The following is a 23,169-nucleotide window of genomic DNA, read 5'->3' as shown; positions in this document are numbered from 1 at the left end:
AGTTTGCAGTATGGCAGCTGAAGACGGGAGGAGTGGACCGCTGCTCCGGGTAGCCCCGCCTTTTGCACTCGTTAATACGTGACTGCGGCCACCGAACGAACGAAGCGCAGTAATACGAGTATTGAGCCTCCGTATAACAACGCTCACGCAAATAAGTGACTTTTGTACGTTCATCCATAGAATTCGGGTCATCAAAACGGAATTTGCACTTTCGGGTCCCAGCCACCACCATCTTTTCCCAGTGCCTGCAAACTACTGACAATTTTTTTTACGCCCCTTCTTTACTTTCACCTGACAGTTCTGCACGGAAGGCTTCTTCCGTTGCGACATAAGCCGGTTCCCGTCGGTGGTGAGGCAAGATAGGGTGGTTCGTCTGCCATCCATACTCCTACGCGCCGAGCCTTAATTCATCGGTACTTTTAAATCTGGTTTATTGATTCAAGGAATGCTGCTGCTTGATCTCTGTTAAAACTGTAGTGAAAGTGTGATTTTGGTGACTTCTGTTTTCAGGGGTGTCGGCGTCCAAGGCGAAGGAAGTGAGTGCGTATGTGCAACGATATGTCACTATCCTAAGGTGAATGACATGCAGCAAGGATTGATGAGATAGGTACATATATACTTTAAATTTTTGCGCGTCAAAGCACTGTATAATACAACGAAAACTAATGCTCTAAGTTTATCGACGTTCAGTTTTACATGTTCCGCGAGATGCAGTTGGTCGAGAGCGAACTAGCGCAGCGTACATGATTACGGTGTACTGCAGAGACAAATAAAAATTATTGTTGTGCCGTGACGAGCACTGAATGTGATTAAGAATTATGATCATACATCACGAGAAATAATGGTTTATAAATAGAAAGGTTTAGTAATCTTTTTCATCCTTAATTGTCTGGATGTTAGTCAGTAGGCACATAGTATAAACAAAATGCTGTATGTCAGTGTTAGCCGGCTTTATATTACACACAAAGTGATACATAACTACTATTATCATCTGAAGGCCAATGATAGATGTACAATGAGTCCGTTAACAACGCGGCAAAGATGCAAATGAGAAACAGGATGAACTCTCGTCATTGCACGCAACAGCGTTTTTAAATGCAGCTATAATTCAAAAATATTTGCTTACTCTATAAGCCCGCAGAAAGCTTATAATAACATGATGGACGGAATCTTCTGGCCCCAGTTTGAATCTAAAAGTGTGCAATAGCGTATTCAGTTTCGAAACTGTGACCATTAAAACTTCCAAAACAATTGTGATACCGGTAATGCGTGGCTTCTTCTCTAAGCCAACCATTTTGACGTAAATATTTTCAGGAACCAGAAATTCATTGACGAATACCTTGATTCGTAATTAACACATATGATAACTGTTAGGTTTCAAGAACAGAACGTCAAAATCCAGTGTTTTTTTTATTGTTTTATTTTCAACTTTCATATGATCTGAACACGTATTACGAATAGATTCTTGCATACTGATCTTTATTTCACTGTTGCATATGTGCCCATATTGATAATTTGTGATGCCCGTAGGTTAATCTGCTTGTCGTTCATGAATGTTTGTTTCCTTCTTTTATACGGAAACAGCAGTCCAGTTGGAAGCAGAGATGATTTTTGACGTTGTGTGCAGACGCTGTTAATTGCTTCAGACCAAAAACAGAAAATAAATCCATACAGAATGACCTGTCATAACTTGTTTAGAAAGTGTTTTCCAGATTTCTTTTTCACAGAAAATTGTATTTAATGTTAATGATATTCAGCAGTGACACTCTTTTACTAACTTGATTCACTTTCACAAGCGGCAAACTTCATTTAGCTTATCATTTGAAAAGTGCTTGTCGGTCAGTTTCGAATTGTATTTTAAGTACCAATAGATGGAAATTTGCCTCTTCTCTACAATGTGCAGCATTTGCATTTTAATATGTTTGCGCTGTTGTATGTCTGGGAGAAAATCATTTCGTGTTTCTAAACACTGTAAACTACCGGTGAAATGCATTGCGCGCATTATGGTGTGTAGCGCGTAACACCGCCTTAGTGATCGACCTATGTGTCAATGAGCACCAGAGTACGTAACATTGTCAATATATTAGTTTATAAATGACAGTAGTTCAAAAGAAAAACGACCTTTTACATGGTACACATTAGGCTTTTTTTAATTTTATTTATTTTGTATTTATCTCGTGCACCCAGACGCGTTTTGTCTTAGTTACAAGGCATCTTTAGTGGTTGTCAGATCAGCGTCTGATTCATTATTTGTAATCCAAACAGCTTTCGCTCATGTGGCAAACACGTTGGAATACTACAGTTTTCCTTTGGTCACTGTTACCAAAATTTAGCACTTTTTGAAAAAGTGCGCTGTCTAAAAAGAAAACTGTAGCCCTTCAACCAGTTTGCCACATGAGAGAGGGAGAGAGAGAGCTGTTTGGCTTACAAATAACGAATCAGACGTAGATCTGACACCCACTTAAGATGCCTTGCCACTAAAGCAAAACATGTCTTAGTGCACAAGGTAAAAAACTGGATGTGCAGCATGCGAAAGAGGTTTTCTTTTGAACTTCTGTAATTTCGATATAATTGCTGCGAAAACAGCCACCACAACAAACTTTTTACATTCGTTTATACTTGTCAGTGTCAGTATTCGTTAGTTCTTGTTGGAACCCCTGTTTAATTACAGGTAATGTAGGCGTAAATATTTTTTATTGAAACAGCGAAAGAAAGCATATAATTCCGCATTAGCTTTTCTGCCATTTCAACTCTTCTTGCAGCCAATGTCAGAATTTGTCACTGAACGTTTTTCAAGTAAATCATAGCATATTTCACAGCATAGCCCAGTTTGGGATCTGAAAAAACATAAGTTTTCATACGTCATCTAAAAAATATTAACTGCTTGCAATATTACAAATTGTAAGTTTTGCTTTCATGGTGTAAGTTTGCGTATCTTCATATTTGGAACGACATAACATATGTAATGGTGTGTTAATTTCCTATTTCTTTCAAAACATTCATTGAGAAAGGAAAATCTTCTGATATTTGCCGCTGGAGAAATTACCATCACTGTAATTTCTCTCTTCTGATTAGAAAATGAGTGATATCCCCCACACGAGTTTCAGTAAATATGTTGCTGATTATTGTAAATGAAGTAAAGTGGAACACGGATAATCAAAAGGAAGATTAGAGTTTAATGTCCTGTTGACATGGAGGTCATTAGAGATGGACAAATGAATAATCAACTGAGGCCCTTTGTATGATTTTTTAGTGTAAAGCTGTTAACTGTAGGCACATACTCACAAATAATTTGTCATTTGTTTCACCCATGAATTTGCTGTGAAATCTGAAATAGGCCTAGTTCATTTCAATATGTGTGACATCATCTTATGGCAGTGGAGGCTGTTACTCTAATAAATATGATTGTTATTAAATGTAATCATTGCAACGTTTTCTGATGACCTTGATCCTTTTCTTTATTAGGCTACTGTGTGTCCAGTGTGTTGCATAGCTCTTTTGAAATAGCATCCAAAAAATTATGAGGTTCCTTATAACTGTATGATTATTTGTGGTATATTAACACACTGCCTTCACATCAGTAATGTTAAACATTAAAATGAATAATTTTTGTCAAGTTACCTTCCATTAGGAATGTGAATGCACTCAACACTGTGATATGACTTTCAAGTGATAGAGCAGGGCAACCAGTCATCCTTTTCTTTCAACTTTTTGTTAGGCAACTCTAGAGTTTGGCTAGAGCCTAGTCAGTATCAATGCACTATTTCATAGTATCAATGCATGTCCTATTACACCAGTCCCCTGTTGTTCTGGCTTCTGTCACAGTTTGTTCAAGACTACTGTAGTATACAGTAATTAGCTGATTGTTCACTCATCCACAGATAGTTTCACAGTTATATTAAATTTGCCAGCTAAAAGTTATTCATTCAAAAATCTTACGGGAATGCAGCCGGGTAACGTAATCAACAACCTCACACACCGGGAGAAACTCAGATCTCCCAAATCTTACACTACGTACCTAACCGTTCACTGTGTTAGCAATTAATCATTTTCCCCACAGTATGTTTTATTGTAGTATAATTTAACTTTCTTTTTAGAAAATGTATTGGTTTTAGTTAACTCTCTAATCTCTTTTGGCAGTTTACTTCATGATTTAGATTCTGTGGTGGAAAATATTTGTTTGAGCTTTCAGTTTTCTTTTTTTTTTTCTTTTAGTAAGTGTATATTATGTGCATTGAAATGTAGTAATTACTAATATTTTTATATTGTGCACCTAATGGACAGATGGATATACTCAGATGGTTGTTAGAATTACCAATCCTTTGAACAGATTTCTCCAATAGGTCCTATTATTTTTGGTTAGTCTTATGATATTTTTCTATAGTTTGAAAACAGTGTCCACATTTCATGTCCAAAATGGTTCCATTTCTAATAGTAGTGAGTACATAATTAACTATGAAACACTTGCTGTTACACACTGATAACCGACTTGTGAGGCTTAACATGTTAGTAATATTGTCTTTGCTATTGTCTGTGTATTCTCAGTCTAGATTGATAGATAGTCAACATTCATCCCTAAATTACTGCAGAATTTGTTTTAGTTTGACACTATTAATTATGCTTACTCTCCTGAAATTTTTGCTGTTGTGTTTTATTATATATTGGTGACTTTTAAATGTATGAGGGTTTCATTTGCTTCCACTGTCATTTTCCCCCTCAAATCTATGATTACAATTTTCTTTTCATTGCCAAAATTAACTGTTTTGTTTTCTCATGCATAGCTTTGTGTTGAAAGTGATTGATATGTATCAAAGACAAGACTGTTCTTTAGAACTGACAAGCACTTCACAGAAAATGTTTGTCAATTTGAGACCTATACTATCACTAATCACTTGTCCTGTTTTCCAGATATTGTCAGAGCCAGTCATTTGCTGCGCCACCTGTTCTTAATGATATAATTTAATTTGAAAAATTAAGTCAACAGTTTCAAAATTTTAGGATAGATGTAAAAATATGCCTGTGACTACATCATCATCCACTGCTGGAAGAGGCCTTCTCCTGGCTTCTTCTTCCATTGCAGTTGCACATTGTGCCTGCATGTTCTCTACTGCCATCTGTTTCATTAGGTCATTGCCTTGCATCATTTTGTATACTCCAGTGAGGTACTGGTTTGAACCACCTATAGTTAATTTGGCAGATTATATGTCCTGGCCACATCCATTTCATTTTCTTAATGGCCGTAACTACTTCTTCACTGTAGACTGTCACCTTATTTGTTTGTTTGTTTTCTTGTTTTCCTATTATTCCAAACCTAAATGTCTCCATTGCTCACTGAGCAACCCTCAGCTTATGAATGATTTTTGTATTAAAGATTTTCCCTGCCTCCGTTTAAAATTGCGCAATACTGACTGTAAACTATCCACATAATATAGGCAGGAAGCTTCATTCTAACAGTGTATTTAGCTGAGAGTACCCCAAAACATTTTTGTTATTCTATTTAAGTTATTTGTTTATTTCTTTATTTGTTTCACTGCCGATCCATTTGTTTTGACTGCTTTAAGCGCAGAAACTCAATACATTTTGTGATGTATTTGTTAATTTATGCAATTTCTTGTGTTAGACACATTATTTCAGTCTTATTGTAACAGATTTTCAGTCTTGCTATAGGAAGTTGTGGCAGTCATTCTTGAAGTTTATCTGAATTAGAGACAAACTGTATGATGCCACACAGCAGGAAAAATTATTCAGTTTTCATTTTTTAAGTTGGTAGATACACAGTTATAGTTGAAACTGTTCATCACATTTAAGAATTAAACTATTTGGCTGTTCATCCCCTTCCTGTCACACCACAAGTTTTCAGGATGCTGTTAGTACCCTGTGGTATTTTTTCACTTATAAAGTCATAAGTATACCAAGTTTAACTGAAATTTCTCCAGGGATTCCAATGTTATGCTTCAGCAAACATACATCCCCCTGCGTAATCCATTTTAATGCATGTAAATCAATTTTGGCAATGTTAGTTCTGTGTGGTGAATAGCATCATTGTATTTGTATTGGCTCCATAAGTTTCCAGAATGAACAGTTGCTTATGAAAATTTTTGTTGAAACTTATTTCTAGCTGCGAGTTATTATTAGGCTATGCATGAACTTGCAGCATGTTGCACATGAAAAATTAGTCCACAACTTGTCTCGCAATTGAAATAAATGGTTGTAGCCTCATCATAAGTTACATTGAGAGTATATATTTTTTTATTTCATGTTAGTGACTAGTTTCCAACACCTGTGTCCATTTTCAACCCACCCACTCTTTATTACCAGTCTTTGCAGCAATGCCCTGTATTAAATTCCAAACATCTCTGCAGTGTCTCATGAAGTGAGGGCATATGACACTGTTGGTGGTGATAGGTCTGTCGAATGAGTACGAGTATGTTAAGCTCGGCAGTGCCCTTGGTGCTTTTCAAGAGAAATATGCCGTGTGCTGGCATTGGGTTCTCTAATACAAAAAAACATGACACTGAACGCCCCCTGCACCCCCACCCACACTCCAATTACGTGGCTGAACCTGTCCTTCAGGCTCTCCCAGCTATGAGGCCTACTGTCTATTGAAGATGAATTTTATGTTGCCGAACATATTTCTTGTAGTTGTTTTAGGCATCTTCAGTGGTGTACAAAGGAAGTAAAAGTAATAATTTATTGCATGACTATAAATATTTTGCTTTGAGACTTGCAGCATTTCATTGCAGCACTTTTATACTAACTTAATATTCTCATTATTTAGAGTATAAGTCACCTATGTTTCATGGAGACACATACAGCTTTACTTTCAGAATTTGTGGTTGTATAAAGTGATAGGGTTAAGTGTGGTGCAAGCTGTATGGTATAATAGTAAAAGTAACAGCTGCTTCTGAAACTGTTGAGAGATATGTTATTTTCATTATAGCTTAAAATCTGGCCTTAGAGGCTCAACTAGTGGTCGTCATACTGCAGTCCCATTAAAGAGAGATGGTCCTAAGTTGCAGTCATTCTGTATTTCATCACACATTTTACAGCTGATGCTCATTGGATTGTAAAATGCCTTAAGGATGTGCAGCAAATAATTTTGTTACAGTTTTTTTAATTGACATAATTTCCTTAAAACAGTGGGGGCCTGTATTTCTGAGTTCCATAAAGCACATACTTCTTTCTTTTTCTAAGGGAGAGAGAGAGAGATAATGTATTTCTCAAAGTTTTGAGATGAACAAATTCCAAATCTAGAGATTTGTTTTCTTTTTGTTTTCCCACTGTTTAGTTGCTTGCAATCTTGCTGATGCTATATCTGGTTCACTCGGGTAAACCTGTTGTTTTTCTGACCACTTAGTTTGAAACATTACAGATGAATTCTGCATTTTTTCCCCTCACACGCACATGCGCAAAAACACACACACACATACACACACAGACATTGTTTGATGCATATTAGAGACCATTTCATATGATCATTAGGCTCTCGTTTTCTTCTAGTTAGGGAAAGATCGCTAGTTGCTTCTGTGTACATTCATCTCTTATTTGTCTTGCCATTATGATCTTTACACAAAATATAAAAATACCGATTTCTGCTTAACTTTCCTGGGCATATAGTTGTAACAGCCTTGTCATAAATCTCTTAATTTCTTCAGGTTTCTTTGCACCAAAGCAATTTGAAACTTACTCTGTTTCTGAATGAAACGGTAGAGATATCTAGTGATAAATCACTGCATCTTCAAGAAAGAGACAGAGGACTGAAAAAGTGATGATTCAACACTTCAGATATTACTGCATTTTCACTGAGTGTGGCTATTTTATCTGTGAGCATAGATACTATGTAGCTTTTGTTGAGTGGGATTTGCCTTGTTTATTATGTGCAGGCTTTCACCATTGACTGTATAAATTTCACAAGCATTGCTTCTTTATATTTGTTGTTGTATAAAATCTCTCTCTCTCTCTCTCTCTCTCTCTCTCTCTCTCTCTCTCTCTCTCTCTCTCTTTCTCTCTCTCTCTCTCACACACACACACACACACACACACACACACACACACACACACACACTGGTTGGGAGGGGGAGTGAGAGATTTTCAAATTTTTGATGTGAAAAATTGTCTTCCTTTCTGAGCTGAAAGTCATAGACAGATGTGTTTAGATGCTTGGCAGAATAATGGAGTACACATTTTTTTTTTCCTCAGCAAAAAACTTCTCAATTGTATAGCTGCATGAGTGTGTACCCTGTTATAACATAGACTGAAGTTCTAGAATACTGATAGTATGTTACTCAAGATTCAATATTTGAGCCATCCCAGAGGCAGTAACAAGCTACTCTGTTCCTCCAGAGGAAGTCAATATAAAGTCTGCTTTCAGAAGGACAAAAAGCATTTTGATCTTAATTTTATAATGTTTGGTTCTAACTACATTTTTTATCTAATGATGTCATTCTGAAAACATCATATCACCAGGCACAGTTTTTTTTTTATAATCATTCTTATTTGTGTGCCTCAGATGTGATAATTTTACACAGGCTTTGAGGTTTCCTCTCTCTAACTTCTTCAGCATGCGACTTTTCAAACCATTTCTCTCTCCCTCTCACCCTTCTTGTGATAGAATTTGTCACCCAACAACTATAGTATAGGCTGCTTCATGTACAATGCAAGCATCACCTCTGGTGTTTCATGGGAACCAATATCCCATTAGGCAGGCAGCAATTATCAAATGACATTTCATGCAGTTTCTCAGACAGTGTTGCAGGTGGTATTTTGGTTGTTATCAAGAATAAACTAGAGAAATACAAGCGGCCATGGAAAGATGTATGAAAAATTTGGTTTGTGAGAAGCATCTTTGCACAGACCCAGACTGGAACTTTATAAAACAGTGGAAACTCTATGTTGGAATATCAACAGTGTTAGGGAAAGGACAGATTGCTACTACCACAAAGGTGACACACTGAGTTGCAGACAGGCAAAAAGAAAACACACACACACACACACACACACACACACACACACACAGAGAGAGAGAGAGAGAAAGAGAGAGAGAGAGCAAACGTGATGCACACCTCATGCCAGTTGCATTCCGGTCTTAGCTGATAAAGGTGGCAGTTTTTTGCTTTAGCTGAATGCATGATGTGTAACAGTCTTTTTGTTGTGCCTGTCTGCAACTCACCATGTCATCTCTGTGGTGAGTAGGAATCTGCCCTTTTCCTAATATTGTTGAAACCTTTTAAAGAGTGGGTAATGCATCAACTGACAATTTCAGATGCTGTTGCTAGACATCAGTACTGCAACTGACTATTGACATCTGTATGTGTGGCGAGACTTAGCCTGAAATGCTCTTTTCCTCTCATGATGTGTGGCTGCTTTTATTGGGCTACCATAGCTGATGTAAACTTACTGAACAATTAGTGTTGACTTACTGAAAATTGCATTGACTGAGTGTTCCATCAGTTCTTAGTAGAATGTATCATACATTGCTGGGTACCAGGTGCAAATGTAATACACAAACACTTGTTTGTAAAATAAAATAATAAATATTGTAAACTATTACATCAATGTCATGTGTGTTTTCATTAGTAATGTAAATTCTGAAAATCAGTTGTATAAAGAGCATCTGCCTGATGCAATGTGCATCATTAATTATTGGATTGTTATTCACAAAAGTGTGACTTCTAGTAGGTAGATAAACAGTACATCAGATATTTTTCCACAGAACCAACAAAAAGGCATGTAGTTAGTGCCTGAAGAAACTATTCTGTCATCAGAAAGTACTTTCTAACAGTAGATGAATGACCCCCTCATGAAAACCACCTTGAAATAGTGTTGGTAATGTGTGCTGCGTGCATCTGTTTGTTTAAAGAATATCTGGAACTGTACTGTCAGTTTTCCCCATTGGTATATAATGAACATAAAATATTTCTTTCTCTACAGTATCCTCAAAAAACTGAATGGAAAAGGAAATGAAAGTAATTGAATTAATACCTTTTATTTTATGGTTTTAAAATCCTCGTGATCTTATTACTGGCCTTCAGGGTAAGAGTCTTGTAACAAAGCAGAAATCAAACTGAAAAGTTTGATTTGAATGATGCCATTTGTACTGTACATGACTTTCTGCTCAGTCATATTGTGTGTGTATGTGAGGGGGATTCTGGGGATGTGGATGTGTGATTGTTGGCACTCGTGCATCTGACATTTTACTGTAGGTCGCTATGTAATTGACTAGGTCATGTTATTCTGGAGGCAAAGGGAGGCAAGGGTATAAGTCACCTAGATGTTATGGTGTTGATTCCAACCTGTTAGTTGACTGCTTTGTATTTTGGTAGGCAGTGGTGAAGATGAAAGATGGTGCAAAGCTCGGCAAGCAGTTTAACAGAGAACTGAGTGGGGGCCAAGGTTCTCTTTCAACTTCTTTTTGGTATGGTTTTGCAAACACTACCACTACTACTACTACTACTACTAAAACTCGTGGGTGTATTCGACTACTAAAACTCGTGGGTGTATTCGTTTTTGAATGAGGCATTCTACCTATGCAATATCTATGCTGATAAACAGGAATGTGGCTTTTTGTTTCTTCTGTGAAATAACGGTTTGAAAAATAGTTTATAATATGTCTAATTGTCCAGAGTGGGTTTTGATCTTGGTGCTTGCCTGCTTAAATAATTGATTTACACCTTTTAGCAGCTAGTTAATAGGAACCAAACAACTTGTCTAGATTTCTCCAGTTTGCCAAGCACAGTTTGGCACTAGAATTGTCTCTTCTTCATATTTTGCTCAATGCTGCGTCATTGCTGTCAAATTTTTCGTCAGTTATTTTTTGGTTGCAGATATTTGAAATTTCTTTATTTATTTAGTCATCCAGAGATCATCCCACAATGATATGATATTTGTGACTGTAATATAATGAAAATAGGTACCCAAAAATATACATAAGCAAAGTATGTTTTTACGAGGATAGGGCTACACAAAGCTTTATATTCTACATAGGTTTGTGCTGTGTAATTAATGAAAAAATTGAACATGAGCGAGAACAAATTGAGTGCCAGACTGGGATTCAACTCCATAACCTTGCTTTCTGCAAGCAGTTTTCTCATCAGATGAGCAATACAGGCACAGCTGATGACCTCATCTTAGAGCCCCTTTTCTTTCAGTAGCTCTCTCTTGTTTTCCTAATTTCTTTTTTATCTGTTGTTTGCTGTTGACTTTAAGTTAAAGTAGTGTATCTAAAATTGTTAAGAAAGAAAATTATTTCAACAGCATATATGGTCTGTGCCATTAGTTTAGTGAGGAGATTTAATAATTTCATCTATTATTGATGTTGATCATATTGTGCTCCATGGCAGTTTTTTGTTAATTTCGGTAAGAACCACCACAGCTGTGAGAGTCACATTTATTACATCACAACCAGTTTCACTCAGCGATTATCATCAGGAAACACTAAAAATTCACCAACAGCCTTTGTATCATCCTCACAAAATTGTCAGTCTCATGGTTCAGGAAGTCTAATTGTCTTACACTAGAACATAATTAAAACACAAATACTTTGTTGACTGCTTGACACAAGCACATCCAGCATTAAGACTTATATAGGATTTACTGTTGGCTCTTTTTGTGTCATGCTGTTACTGGGATGTTTGTATGCAGCTCATGTTGCAAAATATGCCTTTAATGTTGTGTAAGACACTTAGACTTCCTTATTGGCACAATTCTGTGAGTATGTTACGAAGGCTGTTGGAAAATTTTCAGTGTTACTGGATATGATCATTGAAGGAAACCTGCTGTGACATAGAAAAAGTACCTAAATATAATTGTTACTGTGTGATATCACAATATGAATAATATGACAGGTCACACGCTTTGTCAGAAATCTATGTGTCTGCCTTAGATTAGTGATGATTCAAAGAAAATTATATATGCATTACACATGTTGTAGAATAACAAGCAAAACTGACAGATGCAGGAAAGCCTTAGGTTATGCTGTTCATTCTAAGTGTAAAATTTCCCATTTCATTTTAGGAACAATCTTTGCTCTTGCTATGTAAAGAATGTAGGGAAGTGGTCTTCACCATTTTAATCAATCAAGTCAAGAAAGTAAGAACACATTTAGAAACTGTGAAAAAGAAATAATAGTGAGAGATACGTATACCCCTAGCTGACCATATTGTGCACTCCATAAGCCTGATGCAACTGTTATCACAGTGAATGGATTTTCTGTAATCACACTGCACACACCAGGAAAGGTTTTTAACAAACTTCATTGTCACTATTTTTATGCTAAGAATTCTCAGTACTGCAACAGTCACATTCCAGATGTCTGTGAGTTTCAAATACTTTTTATCAGCTTTTTCTATTAAACCTGTTATTGCTGGTTAATATTTGCCACAGTCGGTGGGTGTGCAGGTAGTTACACTTTGCAGAGATGTAGTAGTAGTCAGACTTCATACATTGTTTGTTTTATTTTGCAGTATTGCAAGATGGCAGTCAGGCATGCACTATCAGCAGTGCTGCTGCTTGTATGCCTTCTCTGCTATTATAACAGTTTACAATGCGGATTTGTTTTCGACGACATCAGTGCCATCAAGGATAACCGTGACCTTCGGCCTCAGACTCCTCTCCGCAACATCTTCTCCAATGACTTCTGGGGCACTCCTATACACAAGGTAAGTTTATACTTCCTGAGGCAAGTTAGCTTTAGTTTACGTATGACAGCAATCAGACAGCAAAAGCACGGGACCTTTGAGGAACAATTCAGTGAACCAAATGAATATTATGTAGGTATAAAATGTTTTCTAAGCAAGATACTACTCATGTTCTTGAAAGCCTGCCTGCAGCCTAACAGAGAGGTCTGACAAATTGACAGTGAAATTCAGATTCATTTATTGAACATTCATTTTCATTCAGAAAAATGGAAAGTACAATTATATATTTGTAATGGGAAAATATTGGTATGGTGTACTCCATTCCAATGGAAATGCTGATCATTGTATCGGTATCTTATGCTGGAAAGTACTGTTCTACAAACAAATGTACTTAGCCACCAATAAGACTTAAAAGTCATCAAAAAGAAGTAGGGCCACCACATTTTCTCTGTAAATTAACTGTGATTGTCCTCACTGCAAATACTTCTGTGAATTGTTCTCAATAGGATATGTGTAGTATTGTCCTTTATATTGACATCAGCAGCAATTTCTTGTCAAGTGTAAGTTATTTGATTCTCCTGAAATTTTTGTGCAGAAGTAATGTTTGGAAAACTGAGATCAAAATAAGTTGAGTGAATCTCCATCTCCCTGAGCAACCCCACATGGCAAGACATGGTTATATCCTATTTCAAGTGTCACTGTTCCTTTTTAATATTTCTGACATGATTCTGCGCTTACTCATACAGTAAGTCTCACTATATCCTCTAAAGGTTTAACAGCAATACAGTTAACAAAGCGAAGTGTAAAACCTTCATGTCAAAATGAGAAAAATCTAAAATGGAGTCAGCACTTTGATAAACTGATAGATAAGCACAATTTTGCATATTTTGAACTAACAAATATCCCATTGTACTGTTCTGCTGACAAATTATGACAATGTATTTTAGATTATTTCACCCCATGTTGCCATATGGAATTATCTTTTGGGTCAAAGTAGGAAAGTCAATAAAGTACTTATTTCACAAGATCATGTAGCAAAATCATTTTTGAAGATTCTCTCTTCTGAGAATATTCACTCTCTTTATTAATTATAAAAGCTTTCCTTATGTTCTGCAAAATATTGTTTATTTGATCACTTTCCTAAAAGGTGAAGTACACCCACATAAGAGACTTTATTCACAAGAAGAAATATTTAAACATAATGCTTCTAAAAGCAGTGCAAGCTGTCTTAAGTCCATATTTTCAAGCGAAGTCCAATCCAAGTCATATGAGAGTTTCATCTAGACCTATTACAAATAGTCCACCAGAATAACACTGTAGACAACATGACAGGCTTGGGGTGTGCAGTCTACTGCTCGCATGTACACTGGCTTAGGCAGGCCCCGAGCACCTTATATCCCAGAGTCTGGCATGATACCATCAGATGCCATGCCTAAGGATCAGTGCCACCTGAGTAGTGACACCAAAACAGTCAATAGTAATGTTGTACCAGCTATTCAGTTTCAATGGTAACATCAGGCGGCACCAGTATTTCTGCCCCCCTCCCCCTTCCTTCCCCCCTTTCCACTTCCAAGCAATGCAACTGCCGGTGGAGAAGACAAATATGGTGTATGTTGTGGAGGAATTGCCACTGGAAATGGGGGTCAGTATCCATGTGCATCACTATGCAGGGCTGAGACAGGACAAGACATGATGGGAGATCAAGTCGCCATGAGACTAGAAGGTCTGCCAGAGGAAGGTGAGTGAGAGGCTGTTGAGAAGGGTGGTGGAGTAGAAGTTTATCTCAGTGGTGCTACAGAAGTCTGTGGGTGGAGGCCACTGTATGCAACAACTATCTGTGGTTGGTGGAGTTCATCCAGTGGATCCAGGCTGGGTGGGGCCTGAACTGATGAGTTTACATGAAGGTGCCCACCTGGAGTGGCCAGGCCTTGATGACGACATGCACCAGCAGTGGGCATAGTGTTGTGTCCCAGTTACAAACTACCATATGGAAAGTCGTAATTGATTACAGCTTAGAAGAATTATTGTGAAAACAGGTGAAACACGTTGTTGTGGTCTTCAGTCCTGAGACTGGTTTGATGCAGCTCTCCATGCCACTGTATCCGGTGCAAGCTGCTTCATCTCCCAGTACCTACTGCAGCCTACATCCTTTGAATCTGCTTAGTGTATTCATCTCTTGGTCTCCGTCTATGATGTTTACCCTCCACGCTGCCCTCCAATAGTTAATTGGCGATCCCTCGATGTCTCAGAACATGTCCTACCAACTGATCTCTTTGTCTTGTCAAGTTGTGCCACAAGCTCCTCTTCTCCCCAATACTATTCAATACCTACTCATTAGTTATGTGATCTACCCATCTAATCTTCAGCATTCTTCTGTAGCACCACATTCTTGTCTAAGCTATTTATTGTCCACTTTTCACTTACATACATGGCTACACTCCATACAAATACTTTCAGAAATGACAAATCTATACTTGATGTTAACAAATTTCTCTTCTTCAGAAACGCTTTCCTTACCATTGCCAGTCTACATTTTATATCCTCTCTACTTCAGCCATCATGAGTTATTTTGCTCCCCAAATAGCAAAACTCCTTTACTACTTTAAGTGTCTCATTTCCTAATCTAATTCCCTCAGCGTCACCCGACTTAATTCGACTACATTCCATTATCCTCATTTTTCTTTTGTTGATGTTCATCTTATATCCTCCTTCCAAGACACTATCCATTCCGTTCAACTGTTCTTCCAAGTCCTTTGCTGTCTCTGACAGAATTACAATGTCATCGGCGAACCTCAAAGTTTTTATTTCTTCTCCATGGATTTTAATACCAACTCCGAATTTTTCTTTTGTTTCCTTCACTGCTTGCTCAATATACAGATTGAATAACATCGGGGAGAGACTACAGCCCTGTCTCACTCCCTTCCCAACAACTGCTTCCCTTTCATGTCCCTCGACTCTTATAACTGCCATCTGCTTTCTGTACAAATTGTAAATAGCCTTTGGCTCCCTGTATTTTACCCCTGCCACCTTTAGAATTTGAAAGAGAGTATTCCAGTCAACATCACCCAAGGGTTTCTACTAGCCCTTGTCTTTTTACCTATTTGATCCTCTGCTGCCTTCACTATTTCATCCCTCAAAGCTACCCATTCTCCTTCTACTGTATTTCTTTCCCCCATTCCTGTCAATTGTTCCCTTATGCTCTCCCTGAAACTCTGTACAACCTCTGGTTTAGTCAGTTTATCCAGGTCCCATCTCCTTAAATTTAGTCCTTTTTCCAGTTTCTTCAGTTTTAATCTTCAGTTCATAACCAATAGATTGTGGTCAGAGTCCACATCTGCCCCTGCAAATGTCTTACAATTTAAAACCTGGTTCCTAAATCTCGGTCATTATATAATCTATCTGATACATTTTAGTATCTCCAGGGTTTTCCCATGTATACAACCTTCTTTCATGATTCTTGAACCAAGTGTTAGCTCTGATTAAGTTATGCTCTGCGCAACATTCTACCAGGCGGCTTCTTTTTTCATTTCTTAGTCCCAATCCATATTCACCTATTATATTTCCTTCTCTCCCTTTTCCTACTCTTGAATTCCAGTCACCCATGACTATTAATTATTCATCTCCCTTCACTACCTGAATAATTTCTTTTATCTCATCATACATTTCATCAATTTCTTCGTCATCTGCAGAGCTAGTTGGCATATAAACTTGTACTACTGTAGTAGGCATGGGCTTCGTGTCTATCTTGGCCACAGTAATGCGTTCACTTTGCTGTTTGTAGTAGCTTACCAGTACTCCTATTTTTTAATTCATTTTTAAACCTACTCCTGCATTACCCCTATTTGATTTTGTATTTATAACCCTATATTCACCTGCCCAAAAGTCTTGCTCCTCCTGCCACCGAACTTCACTAATTCCCACTATATCTAACTTTAACCTATCCATTTCCCTTTTCAAATTTTCTAAGCTACCTGCTCGATTGAGGGATCTGACATTCCACGCTCCAATTCGTAGAATGACAGTTTTCTTTCTCCTGATAACAATGTCCTCTTGAGTAGTCCCCGCCCGGAGATCCGAATGGGGGACTATTTTACCTCCGGAATATTTTACCCAAGAGGACGCCATCATCATTTAATCATACAGTAAAGCTGCATGCCCTTGGGAAATATTACAGCTATAGTTTCCCCTTGCTTTCAGCCATTCACAGTACCAGAATAGCAAGGCCATTTTGGTTAGTGTTACAAGACCAGATCAGTCAATCATCCAGACTGTTGCCCCTGCAACTACTGAAAACGCTGCTGCCCCTCTTCAGGAACCACACTTTTGTCTGGTCCCTCAACACATACCTCTCCGCTGTGTTTGCACCTACGTTGTGGCTATCTGTATCGTTGAGTCATGCAATCATCCCCACCAACAGCAAGGTCCATGGTTCATGGGGGGGAGGAGGTGAAACATACTCAGTGTAATCACTTATGTCCAGGTCCATAGCCAAAGTTCATCTCTCATAAACACTGTCACAGTAACAATGTCTCAACTGAGAGGAGACCTGCTCCTTACTCCAGGAGGCTCACCAGATGACTGTGCTTCCAGGCCGCAAAGCCATGACTTAATGACATGGGGCTGCATCCTGATTGACTCTGTCGACTCCAGCAGTACGACTGCTGCATCTTTTCTGGTGCCCCCACTGTGAACACTTTGAAGTAAGCTACACTGCTGCCACTGGAGCATTGGCACACAATGATCGAAAAGGTGGTGGCCACATCTTATGTGTGGCGACAGCACTGTATGAACACACGACACAACACATAGTATACCCAAAGCATTGTGATGAGGGTGACCGTGAAGCAGCTTCGCAGGCTGTGGCCCTTGATCAGAATGGCCCCGTAAGTTGCTAGAAAGCTACAGAAGCATTAGATGCAGTGTTTGAGATCATTTCCTTCTGGAGCTGGGTTTTGAGTGTGCAGATAAAGCTTTACACAAGACTGTTGGAGGATGGGTGCAAATGTGCAGTACAAAGTTCTTGAATCCCAGTATGGATGCAAAATCATTTGAAGTCATAGGACATAAAAGTCATCCTGTTATCAGAAACCAAAGTGCGTGGGATGCCTTCAAGGGCAAAGACTTTTTCTCCAATCCTGCAAAGTAGCAACACTAGTAACCTGATACATGCAGAACACAAAAGGGAAATGATAAAAGCAGTAAATGATGATCAACCACATGGAGTCCAAAAACAGGCTGCAAAATCTAAACATATACAATCCCACAATTCCCCAGTGTCTGGCCATGTAGAGAACTGCTAGGGAGGTACAGCTGGATGAGCCTAACAGGCAGACCAAGTTGGTGATGGTAGAGTCACTTTTGGTCAGAATATATGTTGTCATGCCAAACTTTTTATCCAGGACAGGTCCCACTGGGCAGTGTGCAGGAGGTGCAACACTTGGGGCCTTAGAGGAAGAGGAATCGGGACATGGCAATGGTTCCAATTTGAAATCCATAACAGCTTTCCCTGATTTAGACGTACTTATTGCTGCTGTGACTAATAGGCACTGGGTCCAGGAGGTGTGTCTGGCCACCTAAATTGTACAGAGTGAACAAGGCAGGTTCTTGCATGTGTCAGTCACAACATCATGCAGTATTAATTGGAAACAGCTGAATAGAGATCTGAATTGATCAGGAAAGACACCAGTTCATGTTGGTTAAATATATGATCTGCTTAAATAATGGCAAGGGCCTCCCTCTCTATATGAGAATAGTGTTGCTGAGGGCATATATGCATACACAATAGAACACTCAGTGCTGTCAGGATATTTATACGAGATGTGTTTGTTACTACTGCCAGATGCAAACCAGGGGTGTACATCATTAAATACAATGCCCAGTTAAGGCAGTCTTTTAAGGAAATGCATTAACGTTTGCGATTGTGACCATATTGCAGCTGCACTATGTATTGGTGACAATGAAAATTTGTGCCAGACTGAGCCTCTAACTCAGATTTCCCACTTTACATGAGTACATCCTGTACTTGCACAATTGCTGTGATTCCTGCACAAAGAGAGACTTATGATTATTGTCGCAGCCTTGTCTTGACATGAAATACTATATCTGAAGGACACTGCAGAGTACATTATAAAAACAGTGTGGAAAGCTTGTTGATAGCAAGATGACCATTTAAAACGTGCCACGGCATAGCTGTTTTAGTGGGTAAGAGGTCTCTACTATGTTTGCATGGAATCAGGCACAGTAGTGGATCTTACCCAGATGCCTTACAAGGCTGTGACATTCATGGGGGACTGCATTTTATTGACCACTACAACATGATCCTGCATTGGTACCAGTTCATTTACCAAGAATTTAAACCCAAAATATCCAAGGAAGATTGCACAAAAGAACACTTGTGTATATTGCATTTAAGTTGTCTTGTAACCAGTGTCTTGAAAAAAAGCTCAAGGTTTTGTAGGTGATCCTCTGGAGTCCCACCTATTACCAAATATTCTCAAGGTATGCAGCATAGTTGGGAATGCCCTGTGGTACTTGACCCATGAAATGCTGAAATATGGCAGGGGTTAGAGAGATTTGAAAAGATAACCATTTATATTAACAAAGGCCATATGGAATGTTTAACTGAAGGTAAGTTTATGAAACTGCTTCAAAAGGGATTTATTTATTTATTATCTGCTCATAGCACAGAATTTTACATGCTGGGCATTGTATAAATTTTTACAATTATAAATTACGGATACTTTACAATATGCTACAATTACTGTACTCATTTCTAGTACAGGACTGTTTCTTCTATTAATATTCATGTTATATCCAAGTTATATGGGCATCTTTGGATAAGCCACTGCTTGAGTCACTTATTAAAACTGTCTTTAGTCAGCACATGAGCTTCATGTAGTAACAAACTATGAGACCAGCTCCTTTGATGTGCTGCATTACAAATACAGTATTTAAATGAAGGTGTTTGCTGTATCATTTTCTGGTTATACATTACTTTAGTCCTCTACAACTATTTTCCTTGCATAGCCTTTGTTTTCAATAAGACCATAATATTTTATCCACTTGTTCATACTTTCCTTTGCATGTTGTCTCCTTAATCTGCTGTAGTACCTGATAATCTGCAAGCAAAATTGTCATAATATATCTGTTATCCTCAGTTTTGTTCTCTGTTAGTATGTACCAAGCCATTTCCACAGATTATTTATGCAGAGGTAAAATAAATTGACAAGTCACATCATTATCCTAGAGCTTGTTTGAATATTAAGGACTTTCCCATTTCAGTGTTCCCATGTCTGCGCAATCATATAGAAAGTTGATAACATTGACTGACAGATGTAGAAGAAATACAACAAAGTAAATGGATGCACTAACAGGTACTTTGGGAAACACATGATGAAAGATCTTAAAATCAGAATGCACAACATCTCTAAATCTCTGTTATGTGGGAGTGAGACGTGGACATTAGGCACTGAGATGAGAGAAGTTTAGAAACATCAGAAATAAGATTTTTACCAAGACGCATTAAAGTAGTGATTTTATGAATGACAAGTGATGAAATCATTAGGGAAGTTAACATTAATAAAATTAAGTATAGAATTACTGGAAATAAAAGGCTCTTGCATTTGCAGTGAATGACCCAAGACTGTCTTCTGTGGCAGGCATACTTTTATAAACCCAAAGGAATATGAGACTCTGATCAACCTTGAGCAATAGCATCAGCAAGATTATTTTCCCAAATGTGCTGCATACATTGATAACATTTGTTAATAGGTGGAACTCCAGAGGATCACCTTCACAACCTTGAGCTCTTGTTCCAGACACTGGTTACAAGAAGACTTAAATGTAACAGTGGCTAGTGTTCTTTTGTGCAATCTTCCTTAACATATTTCAGGTTTCAATTCTTGGTAAATGTCAAAGTAAAATATGGTGTTTGGAAAACAAAACTTTAAAATATGGTTTGTCATAAAAATTATTAAGGATTTTTTTTTCTAAAAGTTTCTCCTTGTGATTTCCAGAATTCATTTGTTGCTTGAAAAACCTCAGTTTTATTTTTTATTTATTTTTTTTTTTCCTTTGAAATAAGTGTCTCACTGTCACAAGGTGAAACAGTAGTATGTGGATAGAAAACTAACTGCTTCAGAGAAACTGAAATCTTCATTTTGAAAACTTTATTTCCTTAACCATAAGCTCTCCAGAGCTTTCTTGCTCATCTATTTCTGTTCCTGTGTCTACAGTCATATAGCATAAAGTTATCAAAATACAAAACTTTATTATCTGATAATATGACTTCATTGTTAATGTATACAATTTTCTTTTCATTGTATTAATTACACATTATATCAGTTTCCGTGTGATTTCAGTGTCCTTGTCAGTTATTTTTGCTATATACTGTCAGACTTGCTGTATTAAGCTCTTACAGTGTTGTTGAAGTTTATCTTCTGTAGAGGCAGATACTGCAGTGTCATCAGAAAAATGAAGATGGTTGAGATGTGTTCCATTTAGATGTTTCCCTTCTTTGATTTCATTGTTAAAGGTGTGGCAACTTCATCTAGTGCTACTGATAATAATGTGGTACAGAATCTTCTTGCTGTTTTCTATTTGAATTCTGAATGTACCATTGCCCTGATGAAGCTTAATGGGACCTATAGCATTAATCTACATGTTTAACAGAGCTAGATTACTAGTGGCGGTATGTCTATTAATTGTCAGCTGTTCAAAAGTACTGCGAATTAATGGCACCTCTTAGGGAAGTGGCAGCAAGGGACAAGAACAAACACCAGCTGTACTCAGTGTATATGCATACATACCATTTTCAACATGTTGAAAAGGCTACTCCAGCAGTCAATGGGGGAGCAAGGTGCAACTAACTGCAGATTGTGGTACACATTTGAACAAATGATGCCTGTTATCTGGGCACTGAGATCATTCTTGGATCATTCCAGCAAATGGCAAAGAGGCTTGAGAAGACCAGCCTTATGTATGAAGTTTCAATAGAGCTCACAGTTAGCAGCATTGTCCCCAGAACTGGTTGTGGTGCCCTGGTTCTGAATTGAGTAGAAGGGTTGAACCAGAGTCTTTGAAGGTTATGTGACAAACTAGTTTCAACTTCGTAAATTATGCATCTCTCCACCAGTGCAGATAATGGCAGCTGTAGGAGACTGAGAAGTATTAGTGTAAGATTGAAAGGAATGCCCCCCCCCCCCATAGTAGTGTTAAAACCTAGTATTTAATTGCTGAAGCATTTGCAACAAAATGCCAGAGTCTAAAATGACTCTGGAAAGAGGTGAAGTGCACATACTTAATGTCCACACAATACATTTGTAGTGCCCCTGCCCATTACACTCATTACTTGTGGCAGACAATCTTACCAAGTCCCGTAAGAGTTCGGGCAGTGCGTGTGCATCCGCACACATTAAGTTGGGAATGTGGGTCTCATGGGGAGTGTGCAAGGGATAAATTCCTGCAGTCGCACTATCCTCTGTGCCCTCGATGGTGCAGATGGATAGAGCATCTGCCATGTAAGCAGGAGATCCCAGGTTCGAGTCCCAGTCGGGGCACAAATTTTTAACTGTCCCTGTTGGTGTATATCAACAACTGTCAGCAGCTTAGGGTCTTGATTTAATTATCATTTCAACATTGTGGAAGGCTGCAACCCTGTTTCACTCCATTTTCAACCACTGCTCCCCTTTTATGTCCTTCAACTCTTGTAAACTTCAGTCTAATTTCTATATGTGTTGAAATTAACCTCTCACACACTGTGTTGTATCCATGCTACCTTCAGAATTTTGAAGTGTATTTTCTGCTCAACAGTGTCCAAACCTTTCTCTGAACATGTAACTGACATAAACATACCTTTGCCTTTCCTTAACCTATCTTCTAAGAGAAGTTTTGGGATTAATGTTGCCTTGTGTGTTCCCTATATTTCCCTGGAGCCCAAACTGATCTTTCTTGAGGAGAGTCTCCATCAGTTTTTCCATTATTCTGTAAATAATTAGTGTCACAGTTTTGAAAGCATGAGTTACTAAACTGATAGTTTGGTAATATTGAAACCTGTAAGCACGTGCTTTCTTTGAAATTATGTTCTCCTTGAAGTCTGTGGAGGTGCTTCACCAATCTCAAATATCATGTACACCAGGTGGAATAGCTTTGCCATTGCTGGCTGTTGAAAGGATCACAGTAATTGTGAGGTAATGTCATCTACTCCAGGTATTTCAGTGCTGTGTCAATATTTCCTCTCACTGTCCCATATCTCCCATCTTATCTTTGTCTACTTCCTCTACTCTTTCTGTAATATTGCCCTCAAGTTCAGGAGGGGGCAAACAAAAGAGAGTAGCAGCCTAACCAGTGTAGGAAGAGTAGAAACTGATAAAACTTTGCAAGTATAGTCAAAGGTTAAAAGTTGGCATGGTGGGAGGAAGCTTAACAACAAAGTCAACAAATTGCAAATCAAAAGTGTATCCAATAAAATGAGGCAACTGAGGCAAACTTATATCCATTTTGTGAACAGTTCTAGTAATTGCTTTTCCCTCAGCTC

General features: G+C 38.1%; 1 protein-coding gene across 4 annotated transcripts in view; it reads left to right on the top strand.

The window, feature by feature from the left end:
- The first annotated feature begins 18 nt into the window (after positions 1-18).
- LOC126281459 (protein O-mannosyl-transferase Tmtc3) overlaps positions 19-23,169 on the top strand; it is a 100,133-nt gene continuing 76,982 nt past the window's right edge. Inside the window, exons 1-3 of one of the 4 annotated variants that reach the window (XM_049980448.1) lie at positions 19-413; positions 511-607; positions 12,462-12,656. In XM_049980448.1, coding sequence (XP_049836405.1) covers positions 12,471-12,656 — 186 coding nt within the window. In that variant the 5' untranslated portion in view covers positions 19-413; positions 511-607; positions 12,462-12,470. Of the gene's footprint in view, positions 414-510; positions 608-1,833; positions 2,063-2,244; positions 2,507-2,595; positions 2,672-12,461; positions 12,657-23,169 lie in introns of those variants that run through there. The other 3 variants (XM_049980447.1, XM_049980449.1, XM_049980450.1) reach the window with 3 other exon arrangements.

Source organism: Schistocerca gregaria, chromosome 7 (genome assembly GCF_023897955.1).
Source record: "Schistocerca gregaria isolate iqSchGreg1 chromosome 7, iqSchGreg1.2, whole genome shotgun sequence".
Classification (NCBI taxonomy): domain Eukaryota; kingdom Metazoa; phylum Arthropoda; class Insecta; order Orthoptera; family Acrididae; genus Schistocerca; species Schistocerca gregaria.
The sequence above is the reverse complement of the archived record's forward strand: the minus strand, read 5'-3'. Positions and strand labels throughout refer to the sequence as shown.